Genomic DNA, 11,592 nt, shown 5'->3' with positions numbered 1-11,592 from the left:
GCTCACTGGAACAGGGAAGTAGAGGACGTATGATGTGGGCTGGGGTGAGCGGTAGGGATGAGTGGGGAGAAGAGGGGAGAACATGTCCTTCTAAGCAGGGCAGCTGCCATGTAGATCTGGTCAGTCGTTGCTGTGTGGGAATACTCTTCAAGCATTGCTAGATCTTCCAATTTTTCAAAAGAAGCCAGAAATCCAGATTTTTAGAAAGGAAAATTTAACAACTACCTAAAAAAGTATATTCGTAAAGACTCTGAATACCAAAGGGGAGGAAGAAAGGAGAAGATGGGCGAGAATAGCACTTGCTGAGTTCCAGATCTGTGGCTGACTAGACAGGATACTTTAACAGGCTTGTCATGTCACCAGCCACGTTCTACAGTCAAGGAAACTGAGGCTCGAAGAAGTTGATGGGATGGAAGTGTGTAGTACAGGCTCTGGACCAGACTGCTTCCATATGGCAGAGCCCAGTAAACCCCGGGGGTTCGGGCTCTGGAGCTGAGGTCTGAAGCTCTCCCATCACCCCTCTGCAGGGGCCCAGGGCAGAAATTTCATGTCTGATTTTCCTCAGCTCTGAAGTGGCAGGTCAAGCTGGCTGTGTTGTCTCAACAGAGGGGTAAGGAGCAAAGACTGACATGGGTGTAAACGCTCACGACCCCCCTCTAATCTCTGGGGAGTCACCTAACCTAGCTGGCCAGAGTTTTCTAGCTCCTTTGGCACAAGGCTCGCCTCTCAAAAGATTTCTAAAGCCGCCTTAAAATGAGACATTCCCTACCTTCTCGCTGCCTTTAGGCCAAGCCTTCCCTCTGAGATCCTTGCTCCCGCTTCAAGCCGAAATAATAACCTATATAGGAAAAGAATCTGAAAGAGAATGAATATATGTATATGTATAACTGAATCACTTTGGGGTACACCTGAAACTAACACAACATTGTAAATCAACTACACTCCAATAAATTTAAAAAAAGAAAACAAAAAAAAGCTGAGCACCAAGATCATGCCAGGACGGCCGCTCTGCTGAGCCAGGAAACTGGATGAGGCCCTGAATGGGCTTTGTTTATTTTAATGAAGTGAAGTTTACTGCTGTAGACTATAAAAGGCAGTGGAATGGATCACCTGGAAGGAGCCCTCCTGGGGTTGGGGTGGGGGAGATGTTGCCAGTTGTTCTGGCTGGGGTGCCCTGGGGACCAGGCCCAGCCCAGGTGAAAGGCCCCAGACCTTTGAAGGGTTATCACGTGGGGCAAGGTCTCGACTCTGACTGACTCTGACGTGCAGAACCAGGCCCAGAAGGGAGACCCTGTGGGCAGGCTGACTGTGGATAACATACAGAACCTTAGGGGATGCAGTGGGTGCTCTGGGAAAGGTACGGGTTCCCTGCCCCCAAAGATGGAGGCCAGGGGCAAGAAGCATCCACACAGCGGCAGGGGTTAGAATAGATCCTTGGGGTTTCTTGTGTGATACTTGATTCTAGAATGTCTAGACTTCACGGGGTTGGGACTTGACGTGGGTGAGTGGTGGGATTTAACCAGATGAGGGCACCTGAGAAGGATTTTTCCTTTTAAAATCTTGAGGCAGGGAAAGCTTGATGGCTTTGGGTGCTAGAGCTTGGGGGTGGGCTCGATGATTTAGCATCTGTCCTTAGGATGGAGGGGGCGGCGGGTACAGTAGCTAAACCCAATGGTCTCGGGAGGTGGTGGCCCCCAGGGTTCTAGTTTCTATCACGTGGAGTTCCTTCGGCATCATTCATTCCACCGTCTGAATACTGCTCAGCGACTGCCTCCCCGGACTGGCCCAGGGGACAGGCAGGTTCTGAGTAAAATCAGGATGTGAACAGCTTCACAGGTAGCTGTGGTCTAGGAATGGCTTCTTTCCACACCCACAGCGACAGTTTTTTTGGTTTGGCTTGGTTTTTTAAAGATTGTTTTGATGTGGGCCATTTTTAAAGTCCTTATTGAATTTGTTACAATATTGCTTCTGTTTTATGTTTTGGTTTTTTGGCCACAAGCCATGTGGGATCTTAGCTCCCCAACCAGGGATTGAACCCACACCCTCTGCATTGGAAGGCAAAGTCTTAACCACTGGACCGCCAGGGAAGTCCCAGACATTGTTAATCTAGCGTCGTGGTTTTTCCCCCAAGGGCCCGGTTGTGGCCTTGGAACCCTTCTTTTGGACCCAGCATTTCAGGCCATATAGATGCCTATGAGATGGGCAGCCTTACTCCAAACAGAGATGCCTGGGGAAAGGATCTACCGTTCTCGGGACCAGGGCAGGAGAGCCCTCTGGGGAGGGTTACACTCTGAGGGTGTGTGGGGAATCAGGTGGGCACTGGGGATGGGTGGTACATGGGCTGTTAACTGTACACACACCACTCTCTTTGCCTGTCCTTGGCCCCTTTTTTTTCTGGAGTGAAACTGCTTCTTTGGTAGGAGTTAGAATTCAGTAAGCAACACCCCCAGGGCTTGGGTGTTTCTGTGGAAGGAGGAGAGACGTAAGTAGGCAAGACCCAGAGAAGAAGCTGCCTTGTCTTCCTTGGTGCTGGGAGGACACTGAGCTCAAGGCCAGCAGGAGGCTGGGATTTTTTTTTTTTTTTTTTTTTCAGTACGCGGGCCTCTCACTGTTGCGGCCTCTCCCGTTGCGGAGCACAGGCTCCGGACGCGCAGGCTCAGCGGCCATGGCTCACGGGCCCAGCCGCTCCGCGGCATGTGGGATCCTCCCGGACCGGGGCACAAACCCGTGTCCCCCTGCATCGGCAGGCAAACTCTCAACCACTGCGCCACCAGGGAAGCCCGGCTGGGATATTTTGATCTTCACAAATGGGGCAGCTGGGGGTGGGGACACTGGCCCCAAGTCATTAAAAACTTGCGAACATCATTTTAAATTATGTTCTAATTGTCTATTTGGTGAGCACAGCTGTGCTCTGTTGCGGTCCTGGAGGAGCCCAAGTGCTCTATGTTCTCTGCCCGCTCGCCCACCTGTGGTTAGTGTCCTCCAGTGTCCTGTTCATTCATTCATTCATTTGTTCATTCATTCAACAAATGTTGATGGAGGGCCTTTTCTGTGTCAGGGACAATGCTGGGCTCTTAAGCAGTGATGCAAAACAAAAAATCTTTACCCTCAGGGAGCTTACATTCTAGAAGAGGGAGAAAGAAAATACATGTGTCAGTTGTAGAAAAGTAAAATGGGAGGTCCAGGAAGGGCTCAGTGAGAAGATGAAGGGCTCAGTGAGAAGATGAAGGGTGAGTGGAAACAGGAAGGAGGTGAGGGGTATCCCAGGACCAGGGAGAGCTGCAGGGAGGCCGTGTGACTGGAGGGGTAGAGGGAGGAGGGGTCCCAGAGGCCCCACCAGCCACTGCCTTTGGCTCCGAGTGGAGGTTTTGAGCAGAGAGGTGACAAGTCTGGGGATTTGCTCAGTCATGCCTCGTACTTTGCACCTTCACAGGGTTTCCAGTGTGTGGTCATGATAAATACCCTGGCAGCAAGGGCCTTCACAGCAACCTTACTCTGTATTTCACTCCACTGGCTTGGGCTAGAGAGAGAATTTTTTTTTCAAAAAGTTGAGCAACTTCAAGATGCTTGCTCCCTATTGCCACATTATTTCCCAGAAAGGTGTTTTTTGTTTTTTTAAAAACTTCTAGCCACAGTATGGTAGCCTTATTACCACCCTGGTGTGTGTTCGCTGTTTTTCAACTTTGCTAATTTAGTAGCTGGGAAATGGTATCTTATAACTTTAATTCCAAGTGAGATTGACATTCTTACAGATTGGTTATTTGTATTTCGTGTTTTGTGAAGTGTATTCATGTCTTTTGCCTACTTATGTATTATGAGTTTAGACTTTTATCAATTTATATAAACACTGTGAACATTACAGATGCAAAACCATTGGGAGTCACAAATGAAAGGGCATTTTAAAAATATCAAACTTTTAGGAACTGGTTCTTTTTTTTTTCAATTTTCCTTGGAGTATAGTTGCTTTACAAGGAACTGATTCTTGACTGATTAACTGACTGTACTCCCGTTTCCCGCAAGCCTGCTCTGCAAAGTGCAGCCGGCTGTTTTAGTTATTAAGGAGGACGGTCGTATGCTGCTACATCTCTCTGTCTCTCTAACTCAGGTTCTCCAACTTGGATCATTGTCCTGCGGATGCCTAGGGTTCTGGGAGGAGCATTCAAACCCCCTTTACAGGAAGAGTCACATCCTGTCCCAAGTCCAAAGTGGACACTGTGCTTCCTTTACTCAGCACCCTGATGCAGGCTCAGCAGACTTACCCACTGTCCCCACCAGAAGCTGCTGTGGCCAGGCATCACTGCTCAGTGCCTTTACCTTGCGTGCAATTTTGCCCTCCCTTTTGAGGAAGGGGATGAGATCTTAATTTCCTTAGTGGAATCCACTCTTGTTTAAGGGGTTTGTTTTGTGGGAAGCAAACCCAAGTGGATGTGGGCTCAGGGGATTAGGAGTCCCTGGAAGTTGCCCCTTCTTATGGTTTTGTTGGGTCTCCCCTAAAACTAGTGTTGCAGGTAGGAAAAAACGAGATATTCTTTGGATGCCTGAGTCTTAACTGAGAGTACCTCACCATGGGGCCAGGTTACCATCTCCTGGCCTGGAAGCAGGTGAGGGTAAGGAGTCTGCATTTGATCGTTACCCTTCTCAACCCCCAAGACTATAAATGACTCCATGTCTTAGGCTCCTTGAAGACAGGGCTTATTTATCTTTGTATTCCCTGCCTTTGAGTCTGGTACAGAAAAAAAAAAAAAAATTACTTCATAGAATTTATAACATTTTTTAAAAAGTCTAGAAAGTGCTGCTTAGACTGAATTTAGTGGGGTATCTCTTTTTTTTTTTTAAGATAGATTTTATTCATTTTTAAAAATTTTTAAATTTATTTTTAGCTGCGTTGTGTCTTCGTTGCTGTGAGCGGGCTTTCTCTAGCTGCAGCGAGCGGGGGCTACTCTTCGTTGCGGTGCGTGGGCTTCTCATTGAGGTGGCTTCTCTTGTTGCGGAGCACGGGCTCTAGGCACGCGGGCTTCAGTAATTGTGGCTCGCGGGCTCTAGAGCACAGGCTCAGTAGTTGTGGCGCACGGGCTTAGTTGCTCCGCGGCATGTGGGATCTTCCCGGACCAGGGCTCGAACCCGTGTCCCTTGCATTGGCAGGTGGATTCTTAACCACTGTGCCACCAGGGAAACCCATAGTGGGGTACCTCTTAATTGTGATCTTGAAGCTGTTGCTTGTTTTTTCTTAAAAAATACCCAGCTAGTGGCATCGTGAACTTGATTTGTGAGTTAGTGGATCCTTCCAGTGGCAGTTTGTAAACCTTTGTCGGGTTGGTTAATTTCTGTTGCCTGCACTGGCTTTCCAGCTGTGGATGCCTGTTCCGAGAGCTGTGCTTGCCCAGAGGCCCTCAGCTCACAGAGGTGCCAGGACATTTGTGATGGTATAGAAATTCTCTCCCTCTTCTCTGTTAGGCTGGTGGGCACCACTCAGGGTTTAAGACACCCCCTTCTCTGTTGCCTTTCCTGTTGTACCCAGTCGAATTGACCACTCTCCTGGTGCCCCCAAGACACCCCCAAGTAGACTTCCTTCCTGACACCTGTGACATGTAATTGCACTAATTTTTAGACTTCCCTCTAGAAGTGGAGTTTGTGGTCATTGACTTCCTAAGTGGCACACGGAGTGACATGGTCACTCAGGGAGTGTGAACTCTATTCCTGCTGAGACCCTTCTTAATGTGTCCTACTGCTGTTTCTGTAGAAATCGTGGATGGGAACGTGAAAATGACCCTGGGCATGATCTGGACCATCATTCTCCGCTTTGCCATCCAGGACATCTCCGTGGAAGGTAGGTCTTCTGCTCTGTTCCCTGCCATCCCCAGGCTTCCACCTCTCCCGTGCCTTCACCATCACGTCTTCCTCCCTGATCCCCGAGGCAACAGGGCCTTGATCATGGGCCACATCCTGGGCCGCTTACCCATCGCTGGCATCTGTGCGCTCTCCTAGTCTACAGGGAAGTAAGAACTGTTTGGAGTGCTGGTCCCCATAGATGTGTTGGCCTCAGAGAAACCCCTCACTTAGAAAGCCCAAGGTTGCTGTGGGGAAGTGTATTGGAAACACCCCACCTGGCTCTTGGGTTGTTAAATCTGAAAGCGTAGGGGAATAGCAGTCAGGAGGGAGTGACAGGAGGGTGAGTGGACACCAGGTCCTCCACTTTGCTCCCATAGCACCCTCTGGTGGCCACCTTGTAGATCTGCAAGGGGCCACCATGGTCTGGGGCAGTGTTCTCTCTAAACTTTTGATTTCACACTCCAGCAGTTTTTGAGCTTTATGTCTGATACGTGTGTATTTATTTTGCACTAAATTATATGCATGTATTTCTATGCATATTATAAAACACACCAAACCAAATTTTTTAAAGATGAGGTGGAGATATTTTAAAAATATTTTTAATTCATTTTAATGGCCTAGAAATCAAATCTTGAAAAGATTTTTGTTCAAAATAATTTTTAATGAGAACAATGTGGATTAAATTGCTTTGTTATGGAAATCTTGGTTTGACACTTGGTGATACAGCAATGTGAAATTCTAAGTTTGGTTTATAGATACCTGGTATTTAGGGCTGAAGTGGTTAAAAAGATACCCTCAGGAGTCACTTAGGGCATGGTGCTTGTTAGTGATAATAGATATAAATCTGGTTTTCAAATAGCTTTCTTGATGAGTTTATTCTTTTGGGTAGACATCTTGTCAGTTCTGATTAAATCGTTGTTTTTTCATCTTGTAATGTGACTGACAAAGAGCTTGAACTAAAAGCAGAAGCGTTAGCTTTGCTGATTTTTTAATCGTTTTCTTGTGCTTGAATTATTATATTATCTTTGCAGGAATTGTTTAACATCATTTTAAAGTCCATTTTGTGAATCGAAAGTAAATGAGATCATCCACAAACCCACTTTACTGAGTACTATAACCTGCAATTCACAGCCATGAACACATGCGGGCGGTGCAGTTTGCAGCCCTCCTGGGCTGGGAGCTTCTGGGGTCCTCTCAGATACCTGCCCTATCTTACTGATACATGTCTGCTTTACACACAGCAACAGTGTTGACCCATGCATTAAATATAAGGAAACCATTTTTTTTTTTTAGATGAACACTAAATGCAACCGGAAGTCCTAATGCTTTCTTGCCACATGGCTGTGTGCCCTCCACAGGGTACATGGGGCCCCTATCTGAAGATTCATGAATTTCAGATTTCACAGACCAATCAAACCTTCCTCCCCAAAGTGGCCACCTGACATAAGTTGCCAGCTTATTTTGTATTGTTGCCATTTCTTTGCATAAAAGGGAGTGACGGGGAGATATTCTGAAAGTTTGAAAAGCCATTTTCTCAGTATTTAAATGTGTAAGGTGGCCAGTTATGAAACGCTTCCTAGCTTACTTCTATGTTTCTCAAATAAGTTCTCAAACTTTGTCAAGGAAGTAGATTTTTGGCCTGGTAGCAGCAGGGTTGAAATCTAGGGGTCTTTGTGTGGACCCCCTGTGTGAAAGAGCATGGACCCTGTGGTCACGGTGGGACCTCCATGAGCCCACGCCCCTCCCTCCACCAAGCCAGCCATTGACCTCTCTGCCTGTCATTCCCTTCCCCACAGAGACTTCAGCGAAGGAAGGGCTGCTCTTGTGGTGCCAGAGAAAGACAGCCCCTTACAAAAACGTCAACATCCAGAACTTCCACATAAGGTGAGTGGCTGGGGTCTGAGGGACCCTTGCAGAACCTGGGCTGCTTCCCCCAAGGACCCCCTTGGCTGGGTCAGTCTTAGCTCTAGAACAGAACAAAGACACTTGGGGAAGAAGTCGCTTTTCTGGGAAGGGAGTGTCGCTGTTTGATGCCCCCTTCCTCCTGGAGAGGAGCCCTCTCCCTCCTAGCTACTGCCTGATACACCTTTGGTTGATGCCCTTGGAGACCCCCAAGGAGCGTGTCTGGGAAGTTCTAGCCTGGGGCTCTGGAACAGAGCAGATGAGGGCCCTGGACCTTGGGGGCGGGTAGGGTTGGATGTGGCAGGTGTGTCTCAACTTACCAAGCCCCACAGTGTCGTATCCCAGTGCCTGGGATCGTGGCAGGAAGAAAGTTCCTTCCCATGGTATCTTCTCCCAGCTCCTGCTCTGAAGGGTTATGTACTCATCTCTGGAAAAAAGGAGGCCCCTGCTTAGTGCTATGCCCCTACTGCTTGGCCCACCTCACCAGCTTGCCCCCCATCCTCTCCCCCGGGCAGCTGGAAGGACGGCCTCGGCTTCTGTGCCTTGATTCACCGACACCGGCCTGAGCTGATTGACTACGGGAAGCTGCGGAAGGTTCGTGTGCTCACCTGACCCTCCTGCCCCCTCCCCCAGCAGCTCCTACCGACTGGTCCCCCTTGGTTGGGTGGGGGATGGGCAGGACTCGGCCCCCTGTTCTGAGAGCCCATGGCCCAGTGTGAAGAGGTGTCAGTCTCCTTAGACGAGCTGAGGAGACAACCCTTCTAGAAGTAAGAGAAAAACACCTCCTCTCTCAGGGCTGCTTGAGTATGTATGTGCATAGCACATAGGTACTTGCTGACATGCCCAACCTGCCAGGAAAAATATCAGAACCACCAAAGCAATTCTGTTAGGATGAAGGGATACTAAGTGGCCTTTTCCCCTTCTGTTTTTCTGGGTTGTGCAAGGTGCATATGTTACTTCCATAATGTAAGATATTGCATATTTTTAGAGACATCTGTCCCAGCCTTGTCCGAGGCTTGCTCTACAGTCCTGGGCAGCTTCCCGCCATGATTTGCTTTCCCCTATTGCTGAAGTTTGGCTGGGGATTTTAGAGCTGCTTGATTCATCTATGCTTTTGGTGTGAAGTTGCTAGGGGCTTTTCTTGAGCAACAAGATGTTGAGGAACAGACCGGAAGGTGGGAGCTGTGTGTCTAGCCTCGTGATGGTTCTTAGTGTCCGGGCTGGTTAAAGTTGCTGGCCTGACCTGGGAGAGGTCTGTCTGGGACACCGTGGCTGTGCTCAGCATCCCCCCTCTCAGCCCATCCCAGCAGCGAGAGGCCCTGTGGTGCAGACATCCTGGGAGAGGCCACCCGTGGAGCCCTCCTCATGCCCCCGGTATATGGTCTGGAGCTCGGGTTGGAATGTCACCTGTTGGTCCTTGAATCTCTTGGCAAAGGGCTTCTAGGAATGACCGTTCTGGTATTTGTCTCCTTGACCTTGATACTTGGAGAGCTCAGTGTTCAGTGAAGTCCCCCACCTTGCCTCTGCCCCCAGTGGCCAAGCAAGGCTTCATGTTGCTGGTGCAGCAGCAGCTCTGTGGCATCAGAAGCTCCTTTTGCGGGGGGGGTGGTGGGGTGAACCGCCAAAAAGGATTTGTGAGGGAGGAAAGGAGTAGTTTCCTACCCCCTCCAGAAACCCCAAGCTGGGCCTGAAACTTGAGGCTGGGCCTCTGCCCACCTGGAAAAGCCCACCTGCCGAAGGAGAGAGCCCCGCTGCCTGGCCCTGTGCATGGCGGTATCCAGGTGTATGTGGACGAGCGTCCAGCTAACCTCTTGGGGGATGGGGCGGGTCCCAGCCCTCTAACTCAGCCACTTTGCAAAGAGAAAAAAAATCGATTTGAGAACCCCCCTGACCCACCTGAAAGCTGTGTGGCCAAACCAGACAGGGGCCAAGGTGGGGGAATCCTAGAGGCGGAGACTTTTTTTAAAGGTATGATCATCATGTACCGCCCTAGCGGTCAGCCAATGCCCTGTGGTGACAGGTGTGCACGTGCCTGTGTCCCTGCTTGGGCGGCCGGGGTGGGCAGCAGCCAGCCAGTGCACAGCTGTTCCCCACCCCCATATAAAGTGGGGTCCGTGCTGACTGTGGCTTTTCAGTCTCAGCCCCCGCCCCACCCCCCGACTCCAGGAGCCTCAGCCTTTTGGGAGGTGAGAGTCCAGGGGCCTTTGTCTCATTCCTGGCCAGCCTCTCCCCACCCTCTGTCCCTCTCTGTGTCTTTTCATTTCTCCCTGTCTCTCTGTGTCTGTCTCCCCTTCTCTTTAATTCAGTAGCAACAGTACAATCCAGCCCAAATCCTAGCACAGACCTGTTCCCACTGAACCGTGGATTCTTTCCAGAAAGCACAGAGGTTGCCAGAGCCTCTGGTGCTTGGGAACAGGAGAGAGCCAAGGGCTGTGACCGGGAAGCACTTCCTTCCGGCACCCGTTCTAGGTGGGCGTGGGGGGCCTGGCGGTCCCTGGGAATCGAGGGGGGCAGGTGGGTGTGCACCCGGGGCCTGAGGATGGCCGAGGGCCTGGACGGAAATGACTGTTGCTGCTTGACAGTGGTTTTTTATTATTCTGGAAGCTGTCAGAGACTTTCCCAGAAGGACTCCACCTTCTCTATTTTGAGCAGTTTCTTCCTGAACGCGTCCCAGATGAATGGATTTATCCTTTTGTACCCTGTGACTCTCACCTAGCAAACGCGGAAGCTGAGTGGTAGGCTGACAAAGCCATTTGCTTTGGGTTAGTCTGGGAACCAAGAATCGAGTGGGAGGTCCAGCGAGGAACTCCTCCGACTAAGTTATGGATTTTTTTTCCACATTAAAATTTTTTTTTAATTTGGTAAAATATACATAATTTTTAAAGTACCACTTTAACCATTTTTAAGTGCACAGTTCAGTGGCATTAAGTACATTCACACTGGTGTGTACCCATCACCACCACCCAACTCTCCAGAACTCTTCATCTTGCAAAACTAAAATTCTGAACCCTTCAAACCATCATTCTCCACTCCCCCTTCCGCCAGTCCCTGGCACTCTACTTTCTGTATCTGAAGTTGACCGCTCTTGTAGGCACCTGTATAAGTGGCATCATATAATATTTGTCCCTTTGAGTCTGACTTATTTCACTTAGCATAACGTTTTCCAGGCTGTCTATGTTGTAGTATCCCCGTCTCAGGATCTCTTTTCTTTTTTCTTTTCTTTTTAAGGCAGAATAATATTCCATATCTGTTTATCTGTCAGTGGACGTTTGAGTTACTTCCACCTTTTGGCTATTGTGTGTAATGCTGCTACGAATGTGGGTGTACAAATTATTTGAGTCCCCGCTTTCAATCCTTTGGGGTAATAGACCCAGAAGTGGAATTGCTGCTTCGTATAGTAGTTCTTTGTTTAACTTTTTGAGGAACCTCCATACTGCTGCACCATTTTACAATCCCACCGACAGTGCACGAGGGTTCCGATTACTCCACCTCCTCACCGATCCCCAATACGTTTTCTTGAGAAGATAGCAGAGCCAGAATACAGTCAGAAGACTGTAGCTGTTTGAAGGAGCCCCAAATTTCACGGAATATGAGCGCCAAAGGGGCTTGAGAGCTCCTAGGCCAACTCCTGAGTAACAGGCGGGGAGACTGAGGTTAGGTTACTTACCAGTCCAGCTAGCTGGCTGGTGGTGGAGCTGAAACCAGAAGCCAAGACTGATGGCTCCCAGGCCAGTGCCTGGTCTCAGCTTGCATTTCTTTCTTGCTTTCTTTCTTTTTTTTCTTTCTTTCTTTCTTTTCTTTCTTTCTTTCTTTCCTTCCTCCCCTTCCCCTTCCCCTTCCCCTTCCCCTTCCCCTTCCCCT

At 49.2% G+C, this 11,592-nt stretch overlaps 1 protein-coding gene across 3 annotated transcripts in view; it reads left to right on the top strand.

Moving 5' to 3' along the window:
• Positions 1-11,592, top strand: part of ACTN1 (actinin alpha 1) — a 96,160-nt gene that overhangs the window by 59,018 nt on the left and 25,550 nt on the right. For all 3 annotated transcript variants that reach the window (XM_029238793.1, XM_029238796.1, XM_029238794.1), the window contains exons 4-6: positions 5,741-5,827; positions 7,626-7,713; positions 8,247-8,325. In XM_029238793.1, coding sequence (XP_029094626.1) covers positions 5,741-5,827; positions 7,626-7,713; positions 8,247-8,325 — 254 coding nt within the window. The remainder of the gene's footprint in view (positions 1-5,740; positions 5,828-7,625; positions 7,714-8,246; positions 8,326-11,592) is intronic.

The sequence above is a fragment of the Monodon monoceros genome, unplaced genomic scaffold (genome assembly GCF_005190385.1).
Source record: "Monodon monoceros isolate NGI ecotype Baffin Bay Population unplaced genomic scaffold, NGI_Narwhal_1 Super_Scaffold_21, whole genome shotgun sequence".
NCBI classification, from domain to species: Eukaryota; Metazoa; Chordata; class Mammalia; order Artiodactyla; family Monodontidae; genus Monodon; species Monodon monoceros.
This window is presented reverse-complemented; position numbering and strand designations above follow the sequence as displayed.